The sequence below is a fragment of the Pongo abelii genome, chromosome 8, assembly GCF_028885655.2.
Source record: "Pongo abelii isolate AG06213 chromosome 8, NHGRI_mPonAbe1-v2.0_pri, whole genome shotgun sequence".
In the NCBI taxonomy this organism is placed as follows: Eukaryota; Metazoa; Chordata; class Mammalia; order Primates; family Hominidae; genus Pongo; species Pongo abelii.
Window position 1 is genome coordinate 73,572,729 of NC_071993.2, and position 27,338 is coordinate 73,600,066.

General features: G+C 44.2%; 1 protein-coding gene across 1 annotated transcript in view; it reads right to left on the reverse strand.

Annotated features, from left to right (window-relative positions):
• Positions 1-13,319, reverse strand: part of EIF4EBP2 (eukaryotic translation initiation factor 4E binding protein 2) — a 23,408-nt gene extending 10,089 nt beyond the window's left edge. The window contains exon 1 of the mRNA XM_003777576.5: positions 12,867-13,319. Within this exon, the coding sequence (XP_003777624.1) occupies positions 12,867-13,011 (145 nt within the window). The 5' untranslated portion in view covers positions 13,012-13,319. The remainder of the gene's footprint in view (positions 1-12,866) is intronic.
• Positions 13,320-27,338: the final 14,019 nt, after the last annotated feature.

Consider the following 27,338-nt stretch of genomic DNA (forward strand, 5'->3'; position numbering starts at 1 on the left):
ACTTAAGAAGTCTCAAGCCCTATCGAGTTGGTGCTCTGTACAGCTGAACATCACTATACAGAGTTCAGATGGTCAAGGTTGTGCTGGTGCACCCTTCCCCCTCAGTGCCCTTGTCTCCTTAGACTAAGAGCTACCTTTTTTCAAGGCTACTACTATGACTCAGTCAGCTTAGGCTGCCATAACAAAATACCACAGACTGCACAACTTAAACAACAGAAATTGTCTCATAGTTCTGGAGGCCAGAAGTCCAACACTAAGATGCCAGCATGGATGGTTTCTGGTGAGGGCTCTCTTCCTGGCTTGTAGGTAGCTGCCTTCTCTTTGTGTCCCTTACATGGGGGTAAGGAGGCCTCAACTCTGTGGTGTTCCATCTTATAAGGGCACAAATCCCATCATGAGGGTCCCACCTTTATGACCTCAACTCAACCTAATTAACTCCCAAAGGCGCCACCTCCTAATACCATCATATTGGGAATTAACGTTCCAACATAAGAATTTTGGGGAGACACAATTCAATCTGTATAGCACACCCTTAACACCCTTTCTAACTTGGTGTTTCTAGTCTGGTGGGTTTGGAAATCAGCAACTTGCTTATTAGCATGCTATGTAAAATAAGGGCAAATACGCTGAAAGGGGGTCTGATGGCCTTCCAATGAACAAAGGGAAGGAGCTTTATCGATGGACCTTGCCTGTTTGAGTTACCCCACTTTTGTTCATGATTAGATTTCAGAAGGGTGAGGTTTCACTGTCAGATGAGTCAACTTGCAAACTGGAACAAGATTATTCTTACTTCTGTAGTACATCAAGCTTGGAAATTGTGGAGATGAGGTGGTGAAAAAAGCACAGCACAGAAGCAAGCTTTCTAAATTATGTATCAGCAACAACACACACATTAAAGAATTGCAATTAAACCTACTACAATATAGGTAGTAAAGATTCTGCCTAAATGCGTGAGGTATAAGAGAAACTGAAGAAACTCTATGACCTTAAAGAGCCGATAAGATACGGTACTTTACAAGTTTATTGAAATAGCATTCATTTACAATTCATCCACTTACAGTGTATAATTCAATAGTTTTAGTTGATTCGCAGGACTGTACAATCATCACCATAATCAATTTTAGAACCCTTTCATTACCCCCATAACCTCCCCCAACCCCTTAGATGCCACCTGATCTCCCCACACCCTCTGACCCTAGGCAACCACTAATCTACTTTCTGTCTCTATATGGTTGTACCTATTCTGGCCATTCCATTTATGATGCCATAAATGGAATCATACAATATATGGTCTTTTGTGACTGCTTCTTTCACTTTCATAATGTCTTCAAGTTCGTTTACGTTGTAGCATTTATCAGTACTTCATTTCTTTTTCATTACCAAATATTTCATTGTATGTATATATCGCACTTTATCAATTTATCAGTTGATGGACTGGTAAGTCGATAAAAACAACAGTCCAACTGATAAATGGGTTGTTTCCACTTTTTGTCTATTATGAGTAATATTCACGTACAAGTTTTCATGTGAACACATTTCCATTCTCTTGGGTATATACTAAACTAAAAAAGTGGAATTAGCCAGGCATGATGGCTCACACCTGTAATCCCAGCACTTTGGGAGGCCAACGTGTGTGGATTACTTGAGCTCACAAGTTCAAGACCAGCCTGGGCAACATGGCAAAATCCCGTCTCTTAAAAAAAAAATACAAAAATTAGCCAGGCATGGTGTTGCATGCCTGTAGTCCCAGCTGCTGGGGAGGCTGAGGTGGGAGGATCACTTAAGCCCAGGAGATGGAGGTTACAGTGAGCCATGATTGCACCACTGCACTCAGCTTAGATGACAGAGTGAGACCCTGTCTCAAAAAAAAATAAAAAATAAAAAAAGGTAGAACTACTGGGTCATATGGTAACTCTACCTTTAACCCTTTGAAAAATTGCCTAGCTTTTTTTTTTTTTTTTTTTTTTTTTGAGACAGAGTCTTGCTCTGTCACCAGGCTGGAGTACAGCCACGTGATCTTGGCTCACTGCAACCTCCACCTCCTGGGTTCAAGCAATTCTCCTGCCTCAGCCTCCCAAGTACCTGGGACTACAGGCGCATGCTACCACGACTAATTTTTGTATTTCTAGTAGAGACAGGGTTTCACCACATCGGCTAGGATGGTCTCGATCTCTTGACCTCGTGATCTGCCCGGCTTGGCCTCCCAAAGTGTTGGGATTACAGGCGTGAGCCACCGCGCCCGGCCAGAACTGCCTATTTTTCAAAGTGGTTGTACCATTTTACATTCCCATCAGCAGTGTGTAAGAGTTCTAATTTTTATATATTGTAGCCAACATTAGCAGATATGAAGTGGTTTCTCACTGTGGTTTGATCTTAATTTGCATTTCCCTGATGGCTAATTATGTTGAACATGCTGTTTTCATGTACTTAACAGGCCATTCCACCACATATCTTCTTTTGAAGAAACTGTCTATTCAGAACCTTTACCCATTTTTCAATGATTTGTCTTTATTACTAAATTATGATAGCTATTTATTCTGGATATAAATCTCTTGATTGCAAATATTGTCTCCTATTCTGTGGGTTATCTTTTCATTTTCTTAATGATCTTTGAAGCACAAAAGTTCTTAATTTTTATGATGTCCAATGTATCTGGTTTTTTTTTTCTTTTGTTTGTGCTTTTGGAGTCGTATCTTAGGCCACTGCCTAATCCAAGGTCATAAAGATTTGTCTCTGTCTTCTTCTAAAGGTTGTACATTAATAGCTTTTGCTCTGACATTGAGGTCTTTGAGCCATCTGGTCCACCTTCAGTTTTTCTGTGTGCATATCCAGTTGTATCAGCACTATCTGTTGAAAACTGTTCTTTTTCCACAGAATTGTCTTGGCACCCTTGTTGAAGATCAATGGGCCATTATTGTGAGGGTTTATTTCTGGACTCTCAAATTTTATTCCATTGATCTATATGTCTATCCATATGCTAGTACCCCACTGTCTTGACTTGTAATAAGTTTTGAAACCACGAAGTATAAGTCCTCCAACTTAGTTTTTCTTTTTCAAGATTGTTCTGGATATTTTAGGTCCCTTAAAGTTCCATATGAATTTTGTCAGCTTGTCAAAGAAGCCAGTTGAGATTATGATAGGGACTGTGCTGAATGTGAAGGTCAATTTGTGGAGTACTACCATCTTAACAATATTAAGTCTTCTGATCCATGACCACCAAATGTCTTTCCACTTATTTGGGTCTTCTTTAATTTCTTTCAACAATGTTTTGTAGTTTCCAGAGTAAAAGTTTTACGCTTTGTGACTAAATTTATTCCTATCTATCAAATTGTTTTCATGCTATTGTAAATGGGATTCCTTTTTCTTTTCTTTTTTTTTTTTTTGAGAGAGGGTCTTGCTCTGTCGTCCAAGCTAGAGGGCAGAAGTGCAATCTTGGCTCACTGCAACCTACACCTCCTGGGCTCAAGCGGTCCTCCTGCCTCAGCCTCCCTAGCAGTTGGGACTACAGGCACACGTCACCCAGAAAAAAATAATTTTTGTATTTTTTGTAGAGATGGGGTTTCACCATGTTGCCCAGGCTGGTCTTGAACTCCTGGGCTCAAGCCATCTGCCCACCTCAGCCTTCCAAAATGATGGGATAACAAGCGTGACCAGTTTTCTCTGTTTTTGTTTTTGAGATGGAGTTTCCCTCTGTTTGCCCAGGCTGGAGTGCAGGGCATGATCTCAGCTCACTGCAACCTCCACCCTCTGGGTTCAAGTGATTCTTCTGCCTCAGCCTCCCAAGTAGCTGGGATTACAGGCATGCGCTACCACACCCAGCTAATTTTTGTATTTTTAGTAGAGATGGGGTTTCACCATGTTGGCCAGGCTGGTCTCGAACTCCTGACCTCAAGTGATCTGCAAGCCTTGGCCTCCCAAAGTGCTAGGATTACAGGCGTGAGCCACTGTGCTGGGCCAAGAACAGGTTTTTCTATATGGCTCTTTTATCTTGCAACCTTGGCAAACTCACCTATTATTTCTAATAGTTTTTTAATGCATTCCTAAGATATGTTTGATTTTGAATGCCAACACAGTAAATAATTCAGACAACAAGACACACTGAAGAACTAGCGTCTTAATGCTGTAAATGTTCTCAAGTATAGCCAGGGAAAATATGACTCTGAAAGTATAGTATTTATAAGTTTTTGAATTTTAGTAATCTCTGCAAGCTAAAAAAAATTTAATTGTAGTGGGTATAAAGCAAAAATACGGAATCAGCTTGTTAATCACTAATGATTTTAGGGTGTAATTCAAAAGAAACTGATCTTTTAAAAAACCAAAATTATTCAAAGAAAAAAAAATTAAGATTCAACCATGGATAAAATGGCAGGAAAAAAACCCTTTATTTCCTTTATTGAATATTATGTTTACTATAAACTTACATCAATTCCAAGACAATCTATTTAAAAATCTAAAATATTTAAGGTTTCTTATACATATGCATGCACAGATGTACATTTTCTGAAGCAAGGACTTCCTAGCAATTCACATTTCACCCAGACTCCCTCCAACGCTATGTCAGCTCAATTTAATGTCAACCAATGCAGCCATAAGTAACTAGAAACAAGTTAACCTTAAGCTACTGAAGAAGGAAAACAGACTACACAAGAAATCCATAGCTCATATAACACAATATTAAAATGGGGCATGATTGTGATCAATTGATGGAGTGTTACAAAAAATAAAAAACAATTTTCCATTTCTTCTCTATGAAAATAATCATGCTCCTTAGTCTTATATTGGAAAGTTATGAAAAAAAAATCACAATATTGTATATGCTGTTTGATTTTCAATGTTTATAATCAAACTATAGTAAAAGCATAGAAGAATTAACAGTTAAGGAAGAGTATGTAAATGTTACAAACTCTGATTTCTTTTTTTCTTTTTTTTTTTTTTTGAGAGTCAGGGTCTTGCTCTATCACCCAGGCTTGAGTGCAGTGGCACGATCACAGCTTACTGCAACCTTGACCTCCTGGGTTCAGGCGATCCTCCCACCTTAGCCTCCCAAGTAGCTGGGACTACAGTCCAACTAATTTTATATTTTGTAGAGATGGGGTCTCATTATGTTGCCCTGACTGGTCTCAAACTCCTGGGCTCAAGCGATTCTCCTGCCTTGGCCTCACAAAGTGTTGGGATTATAGGTGTACGCCACCAAGCCTGCCCACAAACCCTGATATTATAAAAATAATGAGGTTACATACCAGCAAAGTAAAGGCAGGAGGACGGGTGAATGGTGTACTTTTATATAGTGGAGAGCTAAAGTTGACAGGTTGAGATACATATTATTTAGAGCTTTAAAGATAACTACTAGAGGAGCCAAAAATGATAATACAATTTACAGAAATTAGAAAATGGAGAGAGGATGAGAAACAAGAGACAGAAAGTAATAAAAGTATCTTAGATTCCTCATCTTTCATAATGGGGAGTTAACAGTATTGTCTAACATTAAAGAAATCACAGTATACATATATTATTTACAGCAACAATGGTAGCCAACAAAAGCACTGTAAACAGAAACTGTTGAAAGTGGCTGTCTATTGGCATTTTACGCTCTTTTACATTGTTGAAGTTTCATTTTTCTGTTTTGTTTCAAAAATGTACATATTTTTCTTAGTCTTCATGTTTGGATTTCAGAATAGGAAGCTTTAGATCTAGGTTAACTTTAGCTATTTATAAATTTTTCATCCCTTAGTGACCAGATATTAGGATAAATCTAATACTTTCATCCAGGACTTTCTAGATTTAACATTACTAGGGAAATATGAGAGTAAAACTGAGTCCCTTTGACAGAGAGGGGGGAAAAAACCCTATCTACCTTTGAATCTAAAAACCAGTGTTCTCAAACTGCAGAAAACAACAAGAAGGTCAATGAATAAAGCCCCAAGTTACGCTTGCCAAGATGGCTAGTATAGAAACAAGGTCATTCAAGTGTAAGGGCCTCTTTCAATACCAAGTACCTTAGTTTAAATGATAAATAATCCATGCATTAAGCTATATACTTAAGAAATTATGTAAGCTGAAATAAAACCACACAGAGGAAGTCCACTATAACATGGTTAACTTACAGGGTAGTTGTTAACTTTATTTTTACAGGGGGCCATCCCCCCTCACGCCCCACCCCCACCCCACCCCCGCCACCCCCCGCCGCCATCATAAAATTCTGTTTAACTAATTCTGCTTCCAGAATTAGAATTAAGCATTTACTCATGCAAATAGCCTGGAGAACAAAACATTAAGTAACTTGACCACAAGCCCTCCAAAAAGGCTGAGATGGACCTACATCCTCATAAAATAGAGTTCCAAGCAGGAAAGGAGAACATGCCTCCTGGGATTTACTCCCGCAAACAGACAGCCTGGAGAACGAAACATTAAATAACTTGCCCATAAACCCTCCAAAAAGGCTGAGATGGACCCACATCCTCATAAAATACAGTTCCAAGCAGGAAAGGAGAACATGAAGTCAAACAGGGCTTTCCTCCTGGGACTTTCTCCGTTAGAGGGGAAAATCTCAGAAGCCATCAGCAGACTTCCTTTATATCTCATTTGGCCAGAACTGGTTCAGATGCCCAACAGACCAAACACTGGGGAAACTATGACTGACTTAGAGCTGTCACGGTCTATATCCTGGGGTTTAGCACCTTGCCATTTAAAAAATGAGGGAATCTGGCAGCAAGCAAGAAGAGGGAATGGCTATCGAGCAGGAAACCAACAATGTCAGCCACATCTACATTCAATATTTACCAAAATTTAGTAAAGATTACATACATATTAGTTTAACCAAAAAGGGTAAAAAAAAGTTAAGAGGATAGGAGACAGAAGTATATACATTGGGAGAAGGGTATATATAGCAACTAAATCCTCATCTTCCATAGCAGAAAATGAATTGTTAATATCCCAAACTAAGAAATAGGCTGGGCATAGGGGCTCACACCTATAATCACAGCACTTTGGGAGGCTGAGGCGAGAGCATAATCTGAGCCCTGGAGTTTAAGACCAGCTTGGGAAACATGGTGAGAAATCATCTCTACAAAAATTTTAAAAATTAGCCATGCTTGGTGGCACTCCTATGATCCCAGGAGGCTGAGACCAGGAGGTCAAAGCTGCAGTGCACATTAGCTAAATGAGTTTAAAATGGTTTCTCTGAGAGTGGAAATGGAGATGAAGGAAGGGGGCATCGGAATGTTGCTTTTTGTTGTGTGGCCAGTAAGACTATATGACTTTTAAAACTTTGTTGCTTTCATAGGTATTAAAAAAAGTTAAAAAAAAAAAAAAAAAAAGCAAAATGTCAAGAAAAAAGCATGAACACTGATGAATGTTCATTTACAAAAGGACAATTACTATGTGGTTCCACTTAACTGAGATTCCTAGAGTAGTCAAATTCATGAAGACACAAAGTAGGATGATTAGTTGCCAGGGGCTGCGGTGGTAGTGCTTAATGGGAAGTTATTGTTTAATTGGTATGAGGTTTCAGTTTAGGAAGATGAAAAAAGTTCTGAAGATGGATGGTGGTGATGGTTGCAAAACAAGGTGAATACATTTAATCCCACTGAGCTGTACAATTAAAAATGACTAAAATGGAAATTTTTGTTATGTATGTTTAAAACATCAAGAGATAGTGTATTAAAAAACCATTATAAGGAACTAAGAAAAAAGATGCTTACAAAATATCTTATAAATACATACATACAAACCAACACTGCTAGGGCAGCAGGGACCATGAGGAGGAAGGTATCCTTCAAGCCTAGACATTGAATTAAAAAAAGAAACAAAGCATTTGGCATGTAACTTCAATTTTCTACTAGGAATTCTTGACAATTCTCCAGCTATGTCTCATGTAAGGGCCCACCAAAAGATGAGAAACAGATACAAGATGAACAAGCAGCAAGTGCTTCTAATGCACTCAGAAAAGAAGTCTACGCCTGTCTTTCTCTCTCCCACCCCCATAAGGGAAAATAAGAAAGGAAAAAACAGAAAGGACTTAACAAAGAAAGCATTTTCTCTGCTTTTTATTCTTTCAACTTAGGAAGGTAGAACAAGGTCTATGTTTTATTGACTGAGTTATAGAACATTCATGAATGAACTTCAGTTTTAAACATCTGTTCTTCATGGAGACTCTGGATGAAGAGACAGACTCCTGAAAAGCTCTATGGCAAATAACCCAGAGGAAACTAAAAGCTGCCTAACTCTGTATTCTTCAGGAAGCCGGGTGGTGGCCAAACCACATTCAGTGTGCACAACCATCAAATCCCTGAAGTGCTAATAAACCAACAGGGACAATTTTTATCTTAACAAAAGAAACAGGGCTGGGCATGGTGGTTCAATTCCAGCACTTTGGGAGGCCGAGGTAGGGCGGATCACTTGAGGTCAGGAGTTCGAGACCAGCCTGGCCAACATGGTAAAACCCTATCTCTACTAAAAATACAAAAATCAGCCAGGCGTGGTGGTGGGCACCTGTAATCCCAGCTACTCAGGAGGCTGAGGCAGGAGAATCACTTGAACCCAGGAGGCGGAGGTTGCGGTGAGCCGAGATGGCGCCATTGCACTCCAGCCTGGGCAACAAGAGTGAAACTCTGTATCAAAGAAAGAAAGAAAAAAAAAAGGCAGCTCCCTTCACCCCCAATACTCTTTATTTTGGTATAGTTCACTCCAAGTGGATTATTTTCCCTTCTTCCTGCTTTCTCCTTTTTTCCAAACCCACCCAATGACCTTTATGAAATTCTGTCCCAATGAACCAATCATATCAACTACCCAAGAGGCAGAAAGGAAGAGCTACAACCCAGACAAAATTTCAGACCATCACAGTTAGTTCCCCTCTGTTGCCCTTGTTATGGTAACAGCATACTTTTCCATGGCTGATGAGAACTCTGTGGAGGAAAAGAAAGGCAAAGAGAAAGGATAAAAGAGGTGTCTATGTTTCTGCTCATTTCCCAGAGCAAAACAACTCTTCTAAAAGGGGGCAGTTCAGCACCTAGAAAGGAAATAAGGTAGCGCAAAGAATCATATTAGCTAGCATTCCAGAGGTAGAAAAGTCTCTTTAAATGTTTGCGAACTTCCTTTCCTAGTAAGATAGCATCTCAAAACAGTGGAGGAAAAAACTGGAATAGTGATGAGGATACTAAATTTGAGGGACCCATGGACAATAATTAGCTGTTTAATGCTAACAAGTTACTTAACTTCTCTGGGTCCCAATTTCTCTCAATAATAAAATGAAAGCATTAGGTTTCTTCCAGGTCACTAGTGTTATTAAAAGTGGAGCCAACTATAGTAACTTTACCTTCTTTTGAGGGCAGAGGTAGCTTCTCAATGGAAGAACCAAATATCATCCCCACTCCTCCACAGGCAGATAGAAAAAAAAATAAAATCCAAGAGCTTTTTTTTTTGGCCTGGAATTTGCCCAACAAAAAGTTTCCTCTTCCTTCGTAATGAGAAAGGGTAGTCTTCCAGCAATATGAGAAATCCAAGAGGTTACAGCAAGTGTGTTTTCACCCACTTCTCACTTCCCAAACCACAGGAAGGCAATTTTGAGAAACTCAAGGGTAAGCTGTATTTCCTCTGATCCCCAATGAATAAAGGACTCTTTAAGGGGGAGAAACTCTAAGTTTGCTATGCTGTGAATGTCCCTGCTCAGTCTGATCATTTAGGGCATTCAGTCCATCAACTGTTGTTATGCTGGAATGCTCTGACATGTATGTGACCCTCCAGAAGGTTTCTAGAAGTTTGAGGCAGGAAATGTTAATCCCCTCCCTTACCACTAAATAGAGATTTCCAATAGAAGCCTACCACTCATTTTTCTAAATGTTTTCAAGTCTGAAATATATGTTAGCACTTGACTCTACTCTTCCAGAACTAAAAATCTTATCTGTCTGCCCCTACCCCCGAATCAAGAATTTAAACCTGTTCAGACCAAGGACTGTATTTCCTACTTTTGTCTGTTGTCCCCTTTTGTGCGAACCACTCCCCTGGGCACACAAAATTTACTAACGATACCTAAGCATATTAATCCAGGCGTCTGGAGGTGGCCAGATAACAAACTATTGCACTCTGGTTGAGGGAAATAAAATTACATGATGAGAGGAAGATGAATGTAGCATTAGAGATACACAAACCATCAGAGGGGGAAGTTAAATCAGTAAGTAAAGAACACCTAAACAGTATTCATTGCTGTAATAGTGATTAAATCCAACTGCAACGGTACCATGTCCTTATAAAGACATTAAATAAGCCCTCATGTTAAAAATCCAAAGATTACGGCCAGGCGCAGTGGCTCACGCCTGTACTCCCAGCACTTTGGGAGGCCAAGGCGGGCAGATCACGAGGTCAGAAGATCAAGACCATCCTGGCTAACATGGTGAAACCCCACCTCTACCAAAAATACAAAAAATTAGCTGGGCGTGGCGGTGGGCGCCTGTAGTCCCAGCTACTCGGGAGGCTGAGGCAGGTGAATGGCGTGAATCCGGGAGGCGGAGCTTGCAGTGAGCCGAGATCGCGCCACTGCACTCCAGCCTGGGCTACAGAGCGAAACTGTCTCCAAAAATAAATAAATAAATAAATAAACAAATAAATCCAAAGGTTATGATGGGCTCTCCCAATAAATACAGGCTCAACATTAAAGAAGAGCCAAGATGACAAGTATTTAAATCCAAAACAAGAAATTGTGTAGAAACAATTTGGGCGGAAGTTAAGTGATATTTGAGAAAACAGTGATTAAGTGTGTTAGGAGGAGGGGTAATGAATCAGTATTTCTGGCAGAATCTTTGCAAGCACTTTAAGAACTAATCCAGGCTATGAGACAGGCTTCTATCTTTGAAGCAACGCTTAAAGACTATGCCCTTATTTTTAAAAGTATGGTAGCTTGACTATTTGACATAAGCCAAAAGCGTGTCTAGGTGGCTCTTCCCTCAGGGGATTAATATATAGCTGAAAGTTTAGTTCCCTTCCCAAATAAACTATAGCTGAGTGCAGTTGTTACTATGACGTGTTCTGAACTGCTGGAAGCACAGGCATTTACTGAGCAATACCACAAAGAATTCTGGAAGAAGTTATAAATCCCCTTCCATCACCTCGGAAAACAGCATCTATTTCTTAAAAGCTATCAGTTCAAGTTCAAGACAACTCTTATATGGAGCAGATTCTGGTCTGCCAAAATTTTTCAGGATTAAAAAGCAAGATCTTGGCCGGGTGCAGTGGCTCACGCCTGTAATCCCAGCACTTTGGGAGGCTGACGGGGCGAGTAACTTGAGCCCAGGACCAGCCTGGGCAACATGGAGAAACCCAGACTCTACCAAAAATACAAAAAAATTAGCCAGGCGTGGTGGCAGTGAGCCGAGGTCGTGCCACTGTACTCCAGCCTGGGCGACAGAGTGAGACCCTGTACCATGCTCAACACGGGTTGGTCTTGAACTGATCATATCAGCGGGGAGATTTCTTCCATGAGTTAAGCCACCTAAGAACTCCACTATTCTGCAAAGTTAACATTTCCTTAAACCCAGCTCTCCATATATATTAATGAACTTCTGCCTGGGTCATTTAAAAAGCCTTCCAAGGCAGCCCGCCCCGCCCCCAGAGCGGCCTGGCTGAATTTCTCTGTAAAGCTCCCCACTAGATTTTATCCCTTGGTGTTGGCAAGAAGGTCTCCTTACTGTACAGGCCTTGCTATTGTGCAACTGATTTAAGGATGGTCCAGGCCTAACTGCACCGGATTGGTTGTAGTACAGCTCCTGAGCCCTGCCCACAGGAACAAGGCTAGCAATCCTCTAGACCGCAGGAGCTGCGAAGTCCCCACCCTCTAGCAAGAGGCCACCCCAGCACCAAAATAAGACAAAGTTCTGAAGTTAAAAAGGAGGCCCCGTTCCCTTCAATAAGGCTCCTCAAAATCGCTTTCCAGGCTCCTCCCTCCGGAGGACAGCCCAGTTAGGGCACAGACAACCTTTGAGCTCTCTTCCCGTGACCAAGCTTCACCTCTACCCCAGTATTACTTATTTGTAAACAGTTCCTGGTCATGCTTTGAAAAGCAATGCCAGCATCCTCTCTCTGGATTGCCTCTCTCTAGCCCCTTCCACAGGATCAAGCAACCACCCCACCCAACTGGGGTGTCCTTGACAAAGGTCCTTCAATCCATTTCCAAAGGCGTCGCTGCCGAAAGACACCCTACCTTAAGGCTGTCAGTGCCCTACCACCCCCACCTACTTTCCCTTGGCTATTACTTGAGCTTTATTTTATCACTCTCTCCTCCCGGCCTGGGGACTACCCTCACCCGTGGGGCCTCGTCCAGCAAAGTAAACAATGCTGTCAAAGCGGGATAACGCTGGGCAAGGCTTCCAGACTCCGCATTCCAGCCTCCTCCCGGTGTTCTAAAAGCAGCAAAAACAAGCCATCGCAGGATCCCAGGGCCGAATTCCTCTCCCAAAGTTCTTTTTTAAAACGGCCCGGAGCCAGCTCCAAAATCAAGCATTAATTTGCACAATCTGCAAGAGACAGGCAATGCAGAGTGTAATGCAAGGCCAAGTGGGGCCAAATCCGCCCGGGAAGGAGGCAGAGAGGAGAGAGAAAACTGGGTCGAACGCGTAAGCCTGCCACGAAGCGGAAACAAGAGCTCTTTTTCGCGACAGGACAGCCACATTCCCGAGTGGGGCGCGCGCCGACTCGAGCTGCGGGCAAGAGCGAACACGAAGTAAAGGGTCCCGAACGCTCGGGCGGGCCCAAGGGCAGCGTCCCCGGGGCTTCGGTGGAGCTGGGGGCGGGGGCGAAGCGGCCGGGCACCCAGGCGCCGAGGAGTTAGAGGACCGCGGCGGGACACCGGGCGCGGCGGACGGCTGGCCGGCGCTCACCTCCCGGTGTGGTGGAGAAGAGCGTCCCCCCGGGCGTGGTGCAATAGTCATGAGGTAGCTGCGCGGCGTCGCTGATGGCCACGGTGCGGGTGGGGATGGCGCGGCTCTGGCTGAGCTGGTGGCCGCTGCCGGCTGACGAGGACATGGCTGTGGGCGCGGGCTCTCGGCTTTGTCCGGCGGGCAGGCGGCGGCGGCGGGGCCGGGGCTGCTTCGGCTCCTCACGCGGACGGAAAAGCGCGCTCTGCGCGCTCCTCGCTCGCTTCCTCTCGTTCCCTCGTCCCGCTCCGCTCCCGCCGCCGCCCTCTCAGCCGCCGCCGCCGCCGCCGCCCGATCCTCCGGCCTCAGCCAGCAGCCTCAGCAGCAATAGCAGCGGCAGCAGCGGCGACGACGACGACCGGAAGCGGGCGAAGGCGGGAGCCAGAGGGAGTTGGGGAAGCTGGTCGGCCGGAGGTGACGTCGCCGCGGGGCGGGGCGAGGCAGTGAGGGGCGTGGCTGCAGTTGTTGAAGGGGGCGGGGACGAGGGGCAGGGGTGAGGATGAGAGTGGCTTACTTAACCCCAGCGAGCGGGAGAGGAGCCAGAGGGAATCTGAGCTGAGTGTTTGTGAGCCCGGTGAAGGCGGACAAGGAAAACTTTCTTCTTCTTATTGTTTGTCATTGTCGGTTAACACCACTTTACTTGAGCAGACTTGAGTTTCTCATGCATTCCTATGCATTAAAAATGTAATTTTACTTTTAATTGTTCATTATTAATTCAGGCACTACATGCACGATGTACTGTGTTTTAAAAATCAAACAGAGCAGAAAGGTTTATGGTGCCACTTTCTCCCAGTTTCCGAACTCCCCTCAACCGCTGTACCAGTTAATTGTGTGTCCTTCCAAAGACCATCCCTATATACATACATAAAGCAAGATCTAAACATTAGGAAAAGGAAGAAACCAAGAGCCACCCATGGCCACAAGAATGAGTATTATTGTATTAGAGATAAATTGAGGCATAGGAGAGGGCTTAGTCCATGACGTACCTGAAAAATCTAGATCTGGAACTCTATTCTTTCCTCGAGGGGTTCTCAAACTTTGGGTCTCAGTACCTCTACATTCTTGAAAATTATTGAGGATTTCCAAGAGCTTTTGTTTGTGTGGATTATATGTATTGATAATTATTGTATTAGAAATTAAAACTGAGCCCCTGCTGATCAGTAGTGGGATTGTACTTGTGAATAGCCACTGCACTCCAGCCTGGGCAACAGAGTGAGGCCCTGTCTCTAAAAAAAAAAAGAAAAAAGAAATTAAAACTGAGAATGTTTTAAATATTTATTAATTCATAAAATAATAACCTATTACATGTCGACATTATATTTTAATTATCTAAAATAGTGAGAACAGTGGCATTATTTTATATTTTTGCAAATGCTTTAATATCTGGCTTAATAGAAAACAGCAATATTCTCATATCTGTTTCTGTGTTCAAGCTGTTGTAATGTGTTTATTCAACTGTATGAAGAAAACCCAGCCTCACACAGGTATGTAGTTAGAAAAGAAGGTTGTCTCAGATCCCCGAGGGGCTCTCCAGATCACACTTTGAGAACCGCTGCACTAGGGCAGCACTACTTCTACCCACAACGTGCCCAAGGTGGGACTGGGAAGACACTCATGGGTAAGGCCAACATAGCTACTACCATCATTCCCATTTTGCAAATGAGAGAAATAAGGGTAAGAGAGGTTGAGGGGAAAACAGCTGTTGCTTCGCTGCTCAGAGGGTCAAACAGGTGCTTGGCAAGAACATAGACAAAAGAACTTACACAGCCCAGGGCAGGCCAGGGCATTACATGGTACTGATTTTGTGGTGAGTGCCCCAAGAATCCAGAAAAAAAAGTCCCCTGCCTGTCCTGCCATCTGGAAGCTGCCAGAGGTGCAGAGGGCTGAGTTTAACCCTGAAAGACTCTGAGACTTTGGACATGCCAACAGAGACACTTCTAGTGGAAGGAAAGGGGAAGATACTAGTTTACATTTGTGTAGAGCTTACAGTGCGTGGTTGATAAAGTGCATCAGTCCAGTAGGGGCAAAGTAACTCACACCTATAATCTCAGCAATTTGGGAAGCTCAGGCAAGAGGATGGCATGAAGCCAGGAGTTCAAGACCAGCCTGGATAACAAAGCAAGACCCTCCTCTCACATTTCTACAAAAATAAAAATAAACAAAAAATTATCCAGACATGGTGGTGTGCACCTATAGTCCCAACCTACTCAGGAGGCTAAGGTAGGAGGATCTCTTTAGCCCAGGAGTTCAAGGCTATAGTGAGCTATGATTGCACCACTGCACTCCAGCCTAACAGAGCAAGACCCTGTCTCTAAAAACGTTAGTTAATTAATTAAAAAATAAAGTGCATCACTCTTTGAACTGTTTTTATTTACAAATTTTGGGGGTGTTCTGGGGACAGTGAGGAGGGTCCCTTCTGGCCAGAGCAAAGGGTGAAGATGGCACAAAAAAGTTAAGCCGGGCGCAGTGGCACATGCCTGTAATCCCAGCACTTTGGGAGGCCGAGTTAGGCAGATCACCTGAGGTCAGTAGCTCAAGACCAGCCTGGCCAACATGGTGAAACCCCATCTCTACAAAAATACAAAAAAAAAAAAAAAATTAGCCGGATGCGGTCGCGCACGCCTGTAGTCCCAGCTACTTGGGAGACTGAGGCTGGAGAATCGCTTGAACCCTTGAGACCGAGGTTGCAGTGAGCCGAGATCATGCCACTGCACTCCAGCCTGGGTGACAGAGCGAGACTCCATCTCAAAAAAAAAAAAAAAAAAAAGACACAGAGGATAGGACTAAAGATGGGATGAAATGAAATAAAGGAACCAAAGTACAATTTGAAAGTTTTGGGGACAGGTGCTTTTTATTTATTTTGCCAGGCAGCCTGGGGGAAGTGAACAGAGCACAGGTTTTGGAACATACAGACTGGGTTTGAGTCCCAGCTCTGCCATTTACAAGCTGTGTGACCCCAGACAAGGTACCTATGCTCTCTGAGCCTCATCTGTAATGTGGCAATAACCATGTTACCTCATCTGGTAGCCCTGTGAATTAGCATATAAAGTGCTTAGCAAATAATTGCCTCTTGACAAAGTCATACTGAAATTAATTGAGGTTTTATTTATTATTATTATTTTTGTTTGTTTTTGAGACAGAGTCTCGCTCTGCCACCCAGGCTAGAGTGCAGTGGCGCGATCTCGGCTCACTGCCAGCTCTATCTCCCGGGTTCACACTATTCTCCTGCCTCAGCCTCCCGAGTAGCTGGGACTACAGGCACCCGCCACCATGCCTGGCTAATTTTTTTGTATTTTTAGTAGAGACGGGATTTCACTGTGTTAGCCAGGATGGTCTCAATCTCCTGACCTCGTGATCCACCCGCCTTGGCCTCCCAAAGTGCTGGGATTAAAGGCGTGAGCCACCGCGCCCAGCCGGTTTTATTTTTTATTATTACTATGTGTTGAGTCAGAGTCTTGCTCTGTTGCCCAGGCTGGAGTGCAATGGCGTGATCTTTGGCTCACTGCAACCTCCACCTCCTGGGTTCAAAGCAATTCTCCTGCCTCAGCCTCTCGAGTAACTGGGATTACAGGTGCCTGCCACCATGCCTGGCTAATTTTTGTATTTTTAGTAGAGACAGGGTTTCACCATATTGGACAGGCTAGTCTCTTGGCCAGGCTGGTCTCGAACTCCTGACCTCATGATCCGCTCCCCCCCTTGGCCTCCCAAAGTGCTGAGATTACAGGCGTGAGCCATGGCCGAGGTTTTTTATTTATTTATTTATTTATTTATTTATTTATTTATTTATTTATTCATTCATTCTGAGACAGAGTCTCGTTCTGTCACCCAGGCTGGAGTGCAGTGGCATGATCTCAGCTCACTGCAACCTCCACCTCCCTGGTTCAAGAGATTCTTCTGCCTCAGCCTCCCAAGTAGCTGGGATTACTGGCACGTGCCACCACACCTGGTTAATTTTTTTGTATTTTTAGTAGAGACAAGGTTTCACCATGTTGAAACTCCTGAACTCAAGTGATCCTCCTGCCTCAGTAATTGAGGTTTTAGATTTTCCCATTAGGACCTCTGGTGTCTCCTGCACCTTTTCCTCAATTAAAAGTCAACAGTCAGCCCAGGTGCAATGGCTTATGCCTGTAATCCCAGCACTTTAGGAGGCTGAGGCAGGTGGATCACTTGAGCTCAAGAACTCAAGAGTTTGAGACTAGCCTGGCCAGCATGGTGACACCCCATCTCTATCAAAAATACAAAAATTAGCCAGGCATCATGGTGCACGTCGGGTCCCAGCTACTACTTGGGAGGCTGAGGCAGGAGGATCACTTGAACCCAGGGAGGTGGAGGTTGCAGTGCCACTGCACTCCAGCCTAGGCGACAGAGAGAGACTTTGTCTCAAAAAAACAAAAACAAAAACAAAAAAAGTCTATAACTGTCTGGTTTCAAAAGTACCAGCACAAAATTGCCGTTGTGCTCTTTTGAAATAAAATGTGTGTGTGCAAATGCATGTGTGTGAGTGTGGTTGTGTGTGTGTGGATTTCTTCACCTCTAGAAAAGCCTAAAAAAGCTCACTAAACTAATTTTTTCGCACTTTCTAAAAACTTGCTTTTTTTGGTAACAGCTTTGTTGAGATATACTTATCTACCATAAAAGTCAATCTTTTTTTTTTTTTGAGATGGAGTCTTGCTCTGTCTCCAAGCTGGAGTGCAGTGGCGCAATCTCGGCTCACTGCAACCTCCACCTCCTGGGTTCAAACAATTCTCCAGCCTCAGCCTCCCAAGTGGCTGGGTCTACAGGCATGCGCCACCACACCCAGCTAATTTTTGTATTTTTCGTAGAGACAGGGTTTCACCATGTTGGCCAGGATGGTCTGGATCTCTTGACCTCGTGATCCACCTGCCTCAGCCTCCCAAAATGCTAGGATTACAGGCATGAGCCGCCGTGCCCAGTCAAAGTCAACCTTTTTAAAATGAACATTTCAGTGGTTTTTGGTATATTTACAAAGTTGTTTATCCATCGCCATTATCTAATTCCAGAACATTTTTATTGCCCCCCAAAGACAGCCCAGGAACATAGCAGTCGCATTTTCACCAAAATGTCTTGAACTTGATGGAGCTTATGCTGATAAATTTTATTTATTTATTTATTTATTTATTTATATGTTTTGAGGCAGGCTCTTCGTCTGTCACCCAAGCTGGAGATCATATCTCACTGCAGCTTGGAACTCCTGGGCTCAAGCAATCCTCCCCGTTCAGCCTCCTAATGTGCTGGGATTACAGGTGCAAGCCACTGCACCTCGTCAAGTTTATATTTTTTATTTGTTATTGAATGATTTTTTGAGACAGGGTCTTGCTCTGTTTCCTAGGCTGGAGTACAGTGGCATGTCCACGGCTCACTGCAGCCTCAACTTCCCGGGCTCAAGCAATCCTCCTGCCTCGGCCTTCAGAGTAGATGATGGGACCACAGGCACGTGCCCTGCCCATTTAAAACATTTTTGGGATCTCACCCTGTTGTCTAGGCTGGTCTCAAATGATCCTCTCAAGTGATCCTCTGACCACCTCAGCCTCCCAAAGTGCTGGGATTATAGGTGTGAGCCACCATGCCCAGCCTCAGGTGAGAATTTAAAGGATAAATCTATTTCTCCCCCATCCCCGGAGCCTACCATGGGAGACTAGGAGGCCCTCTACATGGCCTCAAATGTACAGGTGGATATTATCTTTGAATGAGTTTATCTAGATAGGTGGGGACTGGGGAGCTGCTGATTCAATTGTGACCCCACAGACACAAGACCCTTTAGATTCATGCCTGATGTATTTCCAGGATCAAACATGAAAGATGTCCCACACGTAGCCAACCCTGTCTCTGAATTTTTTAAATTTATTGATATTACTGGAGTTTGAAAGAAATGAATGCCAGGCATGGTGGCTCACACCTGTAATCCTAGCACTTTGGGAGGCCGAGGTGGGTTGATCACTTGAGGTCAGGAGTTCGAGACCACCCTGGCCAACATGGTGAAACCCTGTCTCCACTAAAAATACAAAAATTAGCTGAGTGTGGTGGTGGGCGCCTGTAATCCCAGCTACTTGAGAGGCTGAGGCAGGAGAATCACTTGAACCTGGGAGGTGGAGGTTGCAATGAGCAGAGATTATGCCACTGCACTCCAGCCTGGGCGACAGAGCCAGACTCCATCTCAAAAAAAAAAGGAAGTGGTCCAGTGTCCCTGACCTAGGGGTATCCCTTCTGTAGTCATCGATTCCGATGTTCAGCCACTTTGGCTTCCCAAAACCCATTCCTTCTAATCACCTGCACTCACCTGCTGCCCCTGTTCCCTCTGGTTCTGTCTTTCCCAGGGGGACAGGGAGGCTGGTTTCTGCCCTCTGTGATGTAGCTACTCATGCTAGATCTGTATCATATACAGATATAGCTTATATATCTGTATCATATACAGATATATCCTTACATATAAATGTAAGGATAATAGCCCCTTACATTTAGATAACACTTTTCCACTTCACAAAGCACTTTAACAACAATTAATCTCATTTAAGCTGAGCCACAGCCCAGTGATGGAGGCAGCCTGCTTATTATTCTTATCTACATTTTACAGATGAAGCTGAGGCTCAAAGAAGTTAAGTGACTTCCCTGAGGTCCTATAGCCAGGACCTGGTGGAGCTGGGACTAGAACCCAAGCTCCTGGTTGGTGGTCCTCTGCACTTTCTCCTGCACCTGTTGGCTTCCTGCACTCCTAAAGAACGCGAGGTGTCCTTTGGACACCCACCATTTATCAGCACATCTGCTTAACTCATTGTGGGGCGAGCAGCATCCATCTCCTGAGCTCCTGAGATATAAGGCAGAATGTGTTGAGAAAGTGATCATAATAACAGATAGCATGTTTAAGTGACCAGGTTGTGTCAGGTGCTGTGCTAGATGTCTTTTAGAGATCTTATCTCTAATACCACTGCCATACATAGTAGGCATTATTATACCTATTTTACAAATGAGGAAGCAGCCTCAGAGTAGCTAGCTTGTCCAAAGTGATCTGCTATATCTCTAGAAATTTCTCTGGCCTCTCACAGTTGTTTGGAACAGGTCACTGTGCCTAGGCTTTGACATCAGGCATACCTTGGTTTAAATGCTAGCTCTAACTACCAGCTTGCTGTATGACCATGAGCTCTGAGCCTGTTGTCCAAAAAATAGGAGGAAAAACTGCTCATTCACGGAGCGCTCTACTGAGGATTGACTGTCAGGCCTAGCTGAGGCTTGGCTGACGGGAAAGGCGATTAAGCACCAAGCTGGATTCAGGAAGGTGCCAGGGTCATTAGGGCTGGAGAGGAGCAGCAGGCTAGCAGTGTGTCTGTCTGCCCAGTATGCTGGAGGGGTCCATGCTTTAGTTTTAGTATTTCCCTCATTTGGAAGTCTTGTCAGGTGATGCCTTTTGTCTGTAGCTGTAGACTTCAGAAAATGAGGTACAGCTTGCTCAGTGTTACACAGGCCTAATAAAGTCATCTATTGAAATCGGTATTATTTTCTGCCTACTTATTACAATTCAACACCTGTCATTCATGTCTTTCTTCCTCTTCATCCTGATATTTAGTAGAAGATTCTTCATGGGTACAACTCCCTATAACCCCTGGACTGCAGGTGAAAGCAACCATCGAAGTGGGCAGGATGCTTAATGCCACACCACACCTGGTGGGATGTGCTGGTTTTCATAGCTTGAGCTCAACCAGAGAGAGCACTTTTGAAATGGAAATGCACTGTCATCCAAACAGTGAATGGTGTGCCCTGCCCTGTGCCAGCCACAGCCCAAGGCAAAGAACACTGCGTACAGAGCCTGGGAGCCAAGTGCCCACCAAGTTGAGGCAAGAGGTAAGAGGCTCCCTTTGCCCAAGGGAGCCTCTTACCTTTCTTGGGTGGAGCCCAGATTTTTACGATGACTGGGTGGGCACTGTTGGATTCAGGGTGGAAGATGCTGACTTGACTCTTGGGCATCTAATTCTCCATGCAGGCTTTAGGCAAGCTACTTGGCTTCCATTTATCCATCAATGAATTCACTCAGAAGTATTTGCCCAGATCCTGGAATGGCCCTGGCTTTGGGCTCAGGGATGAACAAGGGTAGACCTCATGGAGCTCCCATCTAGCCATGGGATCCACCTGCCTTGGTGACAACTCCTTGCATCCATATCTTCTGGCTGGGTTTGGATGGGTAATTCATCCATCCACACTGAACTGGACTCAGAAGCTGTGGGGTAGCAATAACGAACAATGTAGATTGGATTGCATCATCACTCTTTCTTCCATGGCTCCCCATAACTCTTGGGGTCTTGAATAAGGCCCTGCATGGTCTGTCCTCCTCTCCCACCCTCTCTCTCACACTTTCTGTGCTCCTATTCCTCAAACAGGCTATGCTTCCTCCCATTCTAGGGTCTTTGCACATGCTATTCCCTTTACCTGGTTGTTCTCTGTGGTGAACAGACTTTAAGGTTGCCCTCATGATCCCCATCTCCTGGTGCTCACACCCTTAAGTGTGGGTGGGGCCTGTGATTCCAATATGGCAAAGGTAATGGAATGTCACTTCTGTGCTTATATTAAGTTATATAAGACTCCATCTTGGTAGTAGATTCACTCTAGATTCTTCTGTCATGCACACTAGCTTTAAATAAACATGAGTCCTACAGCCACAGGAAATAAACTCTGCTAAGAACCAAGAGAACTTGGAAGCAGACCCTTCCCCAGTTAAGCCTCCACATGAGAACTCATCCCTGGCTCGCATCTTAATTGAAGCATTGCAGGAGACCCACTTCTGCAGAAACTGCAATATAATAATTGTGTTGTTTTGGGCTGGGTGCAGTGGCTCACACCTGTAATCCCAGCACTTTGGGAGGCCAAGGTGGGTGGATCAACTGAGGTCAGGACTTTGAGGCCAGCCTGGCCAACATGGTGAAACCTTGTCTCTACTAAAAAAATACAAAAAAAATTAGCCTGGTGCAGTGGTGTGTGCCTGTAATCCCAGCTACTCAGGAGGTTGAAGCAGGAAAATCACTTGAACCTGGGAGGCAGAGGTTGCAGTGAGCCGAGATTGTGCCATTGCACTCCAGCCTGGGCAACAAGAGCGAAACTCCATCTCAAAATAGTAATAATAATAATAATAATAATTGTGTTGTTTTTGCTGGGTGCTGTGGCTCACACCTATAATCCCAGCACTTTGGGAGGCCGAGGCAGGTGGATCACCTGAGGTCAGGAGTTCAAGACCAGCCTGGCCAATGTGGCAAAACTCCATCAATACTAAAAATATAAAAATTTTTTAAAAAATTAAAAAATATATATAAATTAACTGGGTGTAGTGGTGGGTGCCTGAATCCCAGCTACTCAGGAGACTGAGACAGGAGAATTGCTTGAACCGGGGAGGCGGAGGTTGCAGTGAGCCGAGATCACGCCGCTGCACTCCAACCTGGGTGACAGAGCAGGACTCCTTCTCAAAATAATAATAATAATAATAATAATAGTAATAATAATTGTGTTATTTTAAACCACTGAGTTTGTTGTTTGAAAAAAAAATTGAGCAAATTCATTATTATTTCTTATATGCAGCACAGGAAACTAAAGTATTCTCTAATATTCACCTAGTTGACTCCTACGCACCTCTTATAATCCTCTTCCCAGTCAGATTAATTTTGTCAGGGAAGCCCTCCTTACCCTCTCTGCCAAGGCCCAATCTCCTTGTCATAGGCTTCATGTCCCTGTGTGCCTCTCCTCCACATGACCTGTCCAGTTATAATTGTGTGAGGATTCAATTAATATCTGCCCCTCCACTAAAATTGTATGTTCTATGAAAGCAGCCTGTCATGTTCTCCACTTTTTCTCAGGGACTAGCACAGTGTCTGGCACATGTAAGGTGCTCAATAAATATCTTTTGAATAAATAAATGATTTGTAGGACATTCAGAGTGAGGAGAAGTGGAGTGATAGGCAGGGGCTGGATTGCTCAGTGGTTAGAGGCTAAAATGTCACAGGGAAATGTTTAATGATGTAGTACTAAAAACTCACTTTTTTTTTTTTTTTTTTTAGACAGAGTCTCCCTTTGCCACCAGGCTGGAGTACAGTGGTGCGATCTCAGCTCACTGCAACCTCTGCCTTCTAGGTTCAAGAATTCCCCAGCCTCAGCCTCCTGAGTAGTTGGGATTACAGGCACCTGGCACCATACCCGGCTAATTTTTGTATTTTTAGTAGAGACAGGGTTTCACTATGTTGGCCAGGCTGATCTCGAACTCCTGACCTTAAGTGACCTGCCCACCTTGACCTCCCAAAGTGCTGGGATTACAGGCATGAGCCACTGCGCCCAGCCAAAACTCACTTTTATTGTGACATATCTGGACAACTGGAGCTAAAGCGTGTTTGGGAACATCCTTGATGGGAATATGTTTCCATAAAACAGTCACACCAAGCCACCCCAGGGCTTGGCTTCTCTTGGAAACTCCAGGGTCCTTCCTCCTTCTAGATGTTCCTTCTAGAAGAACATCTTGTATTCTGATCCCCAGATAACTTTCTTAACCATATCCTCCCTATGAGTTCTACCTTCATGGTCAGAGAAGGGAAATGCAGGGGGAGAAGAGAGGGGTGCAATGAGGAGGAGGGAGCTACAGCTTGGCAGTTTTAATAAAGCCCACAAAATGCCAAATAGCTGATAGATAGAAAGGTGAGTCCATGGGGTGCTATGGATGGAATTCTCCTCAAAATTCTTATGTTGAAGCCCTAACCTTCCAAGTGACTGTCTTTGGAAATGGGGCCCATAAAAAGTTAATTATGGTTAAATGAGGCCATAAGGGTAGAACCCTAATCCAATAGGGCTGGTGCCCTTTTAAGAACAGGAAGAGAGGCCAGGCATGGTGGCTCACACCTGTAATCCCAGCACTTTGGGAGGCAAGGCAGGCAGATCACGAAGTCAGGAGATTGAGACCATCCTGGCAACATGGTGAAACCCCATCTCTACTAAAAATACAAAAATTAGCTGGGCATGGTGGCGTGTGCCTGTAATCCCAGCTACTCAGGAGTCTGGAGCAGGACAATCACTTGAACCAGGGAGTCGGAGGTTGCAGTGAGCCGAGATCATGCCACTGCACTCCAGCCTGGCGACAGAGTGAGACTCTGTCTCAAAAAAAAAAAAAAAAAAAGAACAGGGAGAGAACCTGGAGCAAGCATGTGAGGACACAGAAAGAAGGTAAGAAGGTGGCCATCTACAAGCCAGGAAGACAGCCCTCACCAGAACCATCAGCCACCACCTTGGTCTTGGACTTCTCAACCTCTAGAACTGTGAGAAAGTACATTTCTATTGCTTAAGCTACCCAGTCTATGGTATTTTGTTATGGTAGCCTGAGCTAAGATAGAGGGTTATCCAAAAGGCTCCATTTTGTGCTATAAAAATAAGGTTGAGAGGCTTCAGCGTTCTTAGTCTTGTGTTCTCCACTATCTTCAACTGGACTTTTTCTGTCCCTTCTGTTTTGTTGGCATCAGAATTTAAATACGTCCAAGTCTCTCCAGCCTTAAACATCCCTCCCCAGGTCCTGAGGCCCTTCCTAGCTATAACCATACTTTCCTCTTTCCTTCCAGCCAAGCTTCCTAAAAGCATTGTCTACACTTGCCAAACACTGTCTCATTTCCATCCATTCACTCCTCACTTACGTTTTGGCCTCTACCCAGTCAGAAACTGCTTTGATGTCACATCCAGTGGATATTTTGGTCCTCCTCTGACTGTTCTCTTTTTTGACCATTTGTCCTCCCTCAAATTTCTGGACACTGGTCTCTTCTGCTTTTCCTCATTCCTTCTTGGCATCTTCTGTTTGTTTTTGATTTTGTTTTGAGACAGGGCCTCCCTCTATTGCCCAGACTGGAGTGCAGTTGTGTGATCTGGGCTCACTGCAGCATAGACCTCCTGGGCTTAAGCAATTCTCCTGCCTCAGCCTCCCACATAGCTGGGATCACAGGTCCATGCTACCACATGTGGCTAATTTTTTTTTTTTGAGACGGAGTCTTGCTCTGTCACCAGGCTGGAGTACAGTGGTGCAATTTCAGCTCACTGCAGTCTCCGCCTCCCGGGTTCAAGTGATTCTCCTGCCTCAGCCTCCTGAGTAGCTGGGATTACACCCAGCTAATTTTTTTTTTTTTGTATTTTTAGTAGAGACGGGGCTTCACCACATTGGCCAGGATGGTCTCGATCTCCTGATCTTGTGATCTGCCCACCTCGACCTCCCAAAGTGCTGGGATTACAGGTGTGAGCCACCACGCCTGGCCACATCTGGCTAATTTTTAAAAAAAAATTTGGCTGGGCATGGTGACTCACCTGTAATCCCAGCACTTTGGGAGGCCAAGGCGAGAGGATCACTTGAGGTCAGGAGTTCGAGACTAGCCTGGCCAACATGGTGAAACCCCGTCTCTACTAAAAACTACAAAAATTAGCCAGGCATGGTAGTGGGCGCCTGTAGTCCCAGCTACTTGGGAGGCTGAGGCAGGAGAATCACTTGAACCCAGGAGGCAGAGGTTGCAGTGAGCCAAGATCACGCCATTGCACTCCAGCCTGGGTGACAGAGTGAAACTCCATCTCAAAAAAAAAAAAAAAAAAAAAAAAAAAAATTCTTCTTTTTTTTTTTTTTTGTAGAGACGAGGTCTCACTATACTGCCTAGGCTGGGCAGCGAACTCCTGGGCACAAACTGTTATAACTGTCCTGTTAATAAATAAATCCTCCTGTTTCCCATATCAGTCTCTCTGGTCCTCTGTTTCCCACAGCAAAATGATCCTCCTGCCTTGGCCCCTCAAAGTGCTGGGATTACAGGCATAAGCCACCATGCCCTGCCCTTTTTGGTCTTTATCTCCAGTCTGCTGCCCTAGTGCCCCTCACAGAAATGTTGATGTTCCCCAGGTTTTGCCGTTGGTCTTCTTCTTTTCTCACTCCACACCTCCCTCAGGTGAGCCTGCCCACTCCTGTTGTTTCAGCTTCTTCCAATGGTTCCCAAATCTGTAGCTTCAGCCTAGATTCCTTGCTAAGACCCCAGCTCAGATATCTAACTTCCTCCGGGTGTCCCTCTAACTGGATGTCTCCTAAATAAAGCCTGCTGTCTCCCCCTGCCAGTTCCCCCGTCCCCTGCATGCCCTCTCTTGGTACATGACATCACGATCCTTCTGATCATTCCATCTTGGTACATGACATCACGATCCTTCTGATCATTCCAGCCAAAAATTAAAGGTCAACCTCAATTCCTCTTTTTCCTTACTCCTCATATCTAATCAGTTACAATGACTTGTCTTTTCTATCTCTTAAATATCTACGTGCCTCTCTCTGTTTCTGTCTTTTCTGCCTCTTAGTCCCATAGGGAGAAGCTGAAAGACTGTGACGTATCTGTTGGCTCTGTATGGCTTTAAAAAAAACAAAAACAAAAACAAACAAACAAACAAAAAAAACACAGGCAAAAGGGAAAGGAGCAATGGATGCACAGGGGAAATGTTCTTTTGCTCTTTTTTTTTTTTTTTTTTTGTATTTTTAGTAGAGATGGGGTTTTGCCATGTTGGCCAGGCTGGTTTTGAACTCCTGACCTCAAGTGATCCGCCCATCTCGGCCTGCCAAAGTCCTGGGATTACAAGCGTGAGCCACCACACATTTCCTTAGTCTATTCTATTTATAAGAAATGTTGGTATTGGGAGGCGAAGCTTGCAGTGAGCCGAGATCAGGGGCCACCGCACTCCAGCCTGGGCGACAGAGCAAGACTCTGTCTCAGAAGAAAAAAAAAAAAAAAAACAGAAAAGAAATGTTGGTATCAGCCACTGTGATTGGCACCAGCTGACATGGTTCCCAATGATTTCAACCTCCTGGTATTCTTGCCATGTGTAATTCAGTCCCCTTGAGTGTGGGCTGGACCTAGTGACTTGCTTCTATTGAATAGGACAAGAGTATTTAACCGCCCTATAGGTTCACCTTGCCCACTGCCTAGACAGAGCCGCTTTATCAAGACAGGGGAATTGCAATGGAGATAGAGTAATTCACACAGAGCCGGCTGTGCAGGAGACCAGAGTTTAATTATTACTCAAATCAGTCTCCCTGAACATTCGGGGATCAGAGTCTTTAAAGATAATTTGGCAGGTAGGGGCTTGGGAAGTGGGGAGTGCTGATTGGTTGGAATGGAGATGAAATCATAGGGTGTTAAAGTGAGGTTTTCTTGCCATCTTCTGTTCCTGGGTGCGATGGCAGAACTGGTTGCGCCAGATTACCTGTCTGGGTGGTGTCAGCCAATCAAGTGCAGGATCTGGAAAATATCTCAAGCACTGATCTTAGGTTTTACAATAGTGATGTTATCCCCAGGAGCAATTTGGGGAGGTTCACACTCTTGGAGCCAAAGGTTGCATGACCCCTAAACTGTAATTTGTTTTTTTTCAGATATTTTATCTTTTTATTAAAATCTCTTA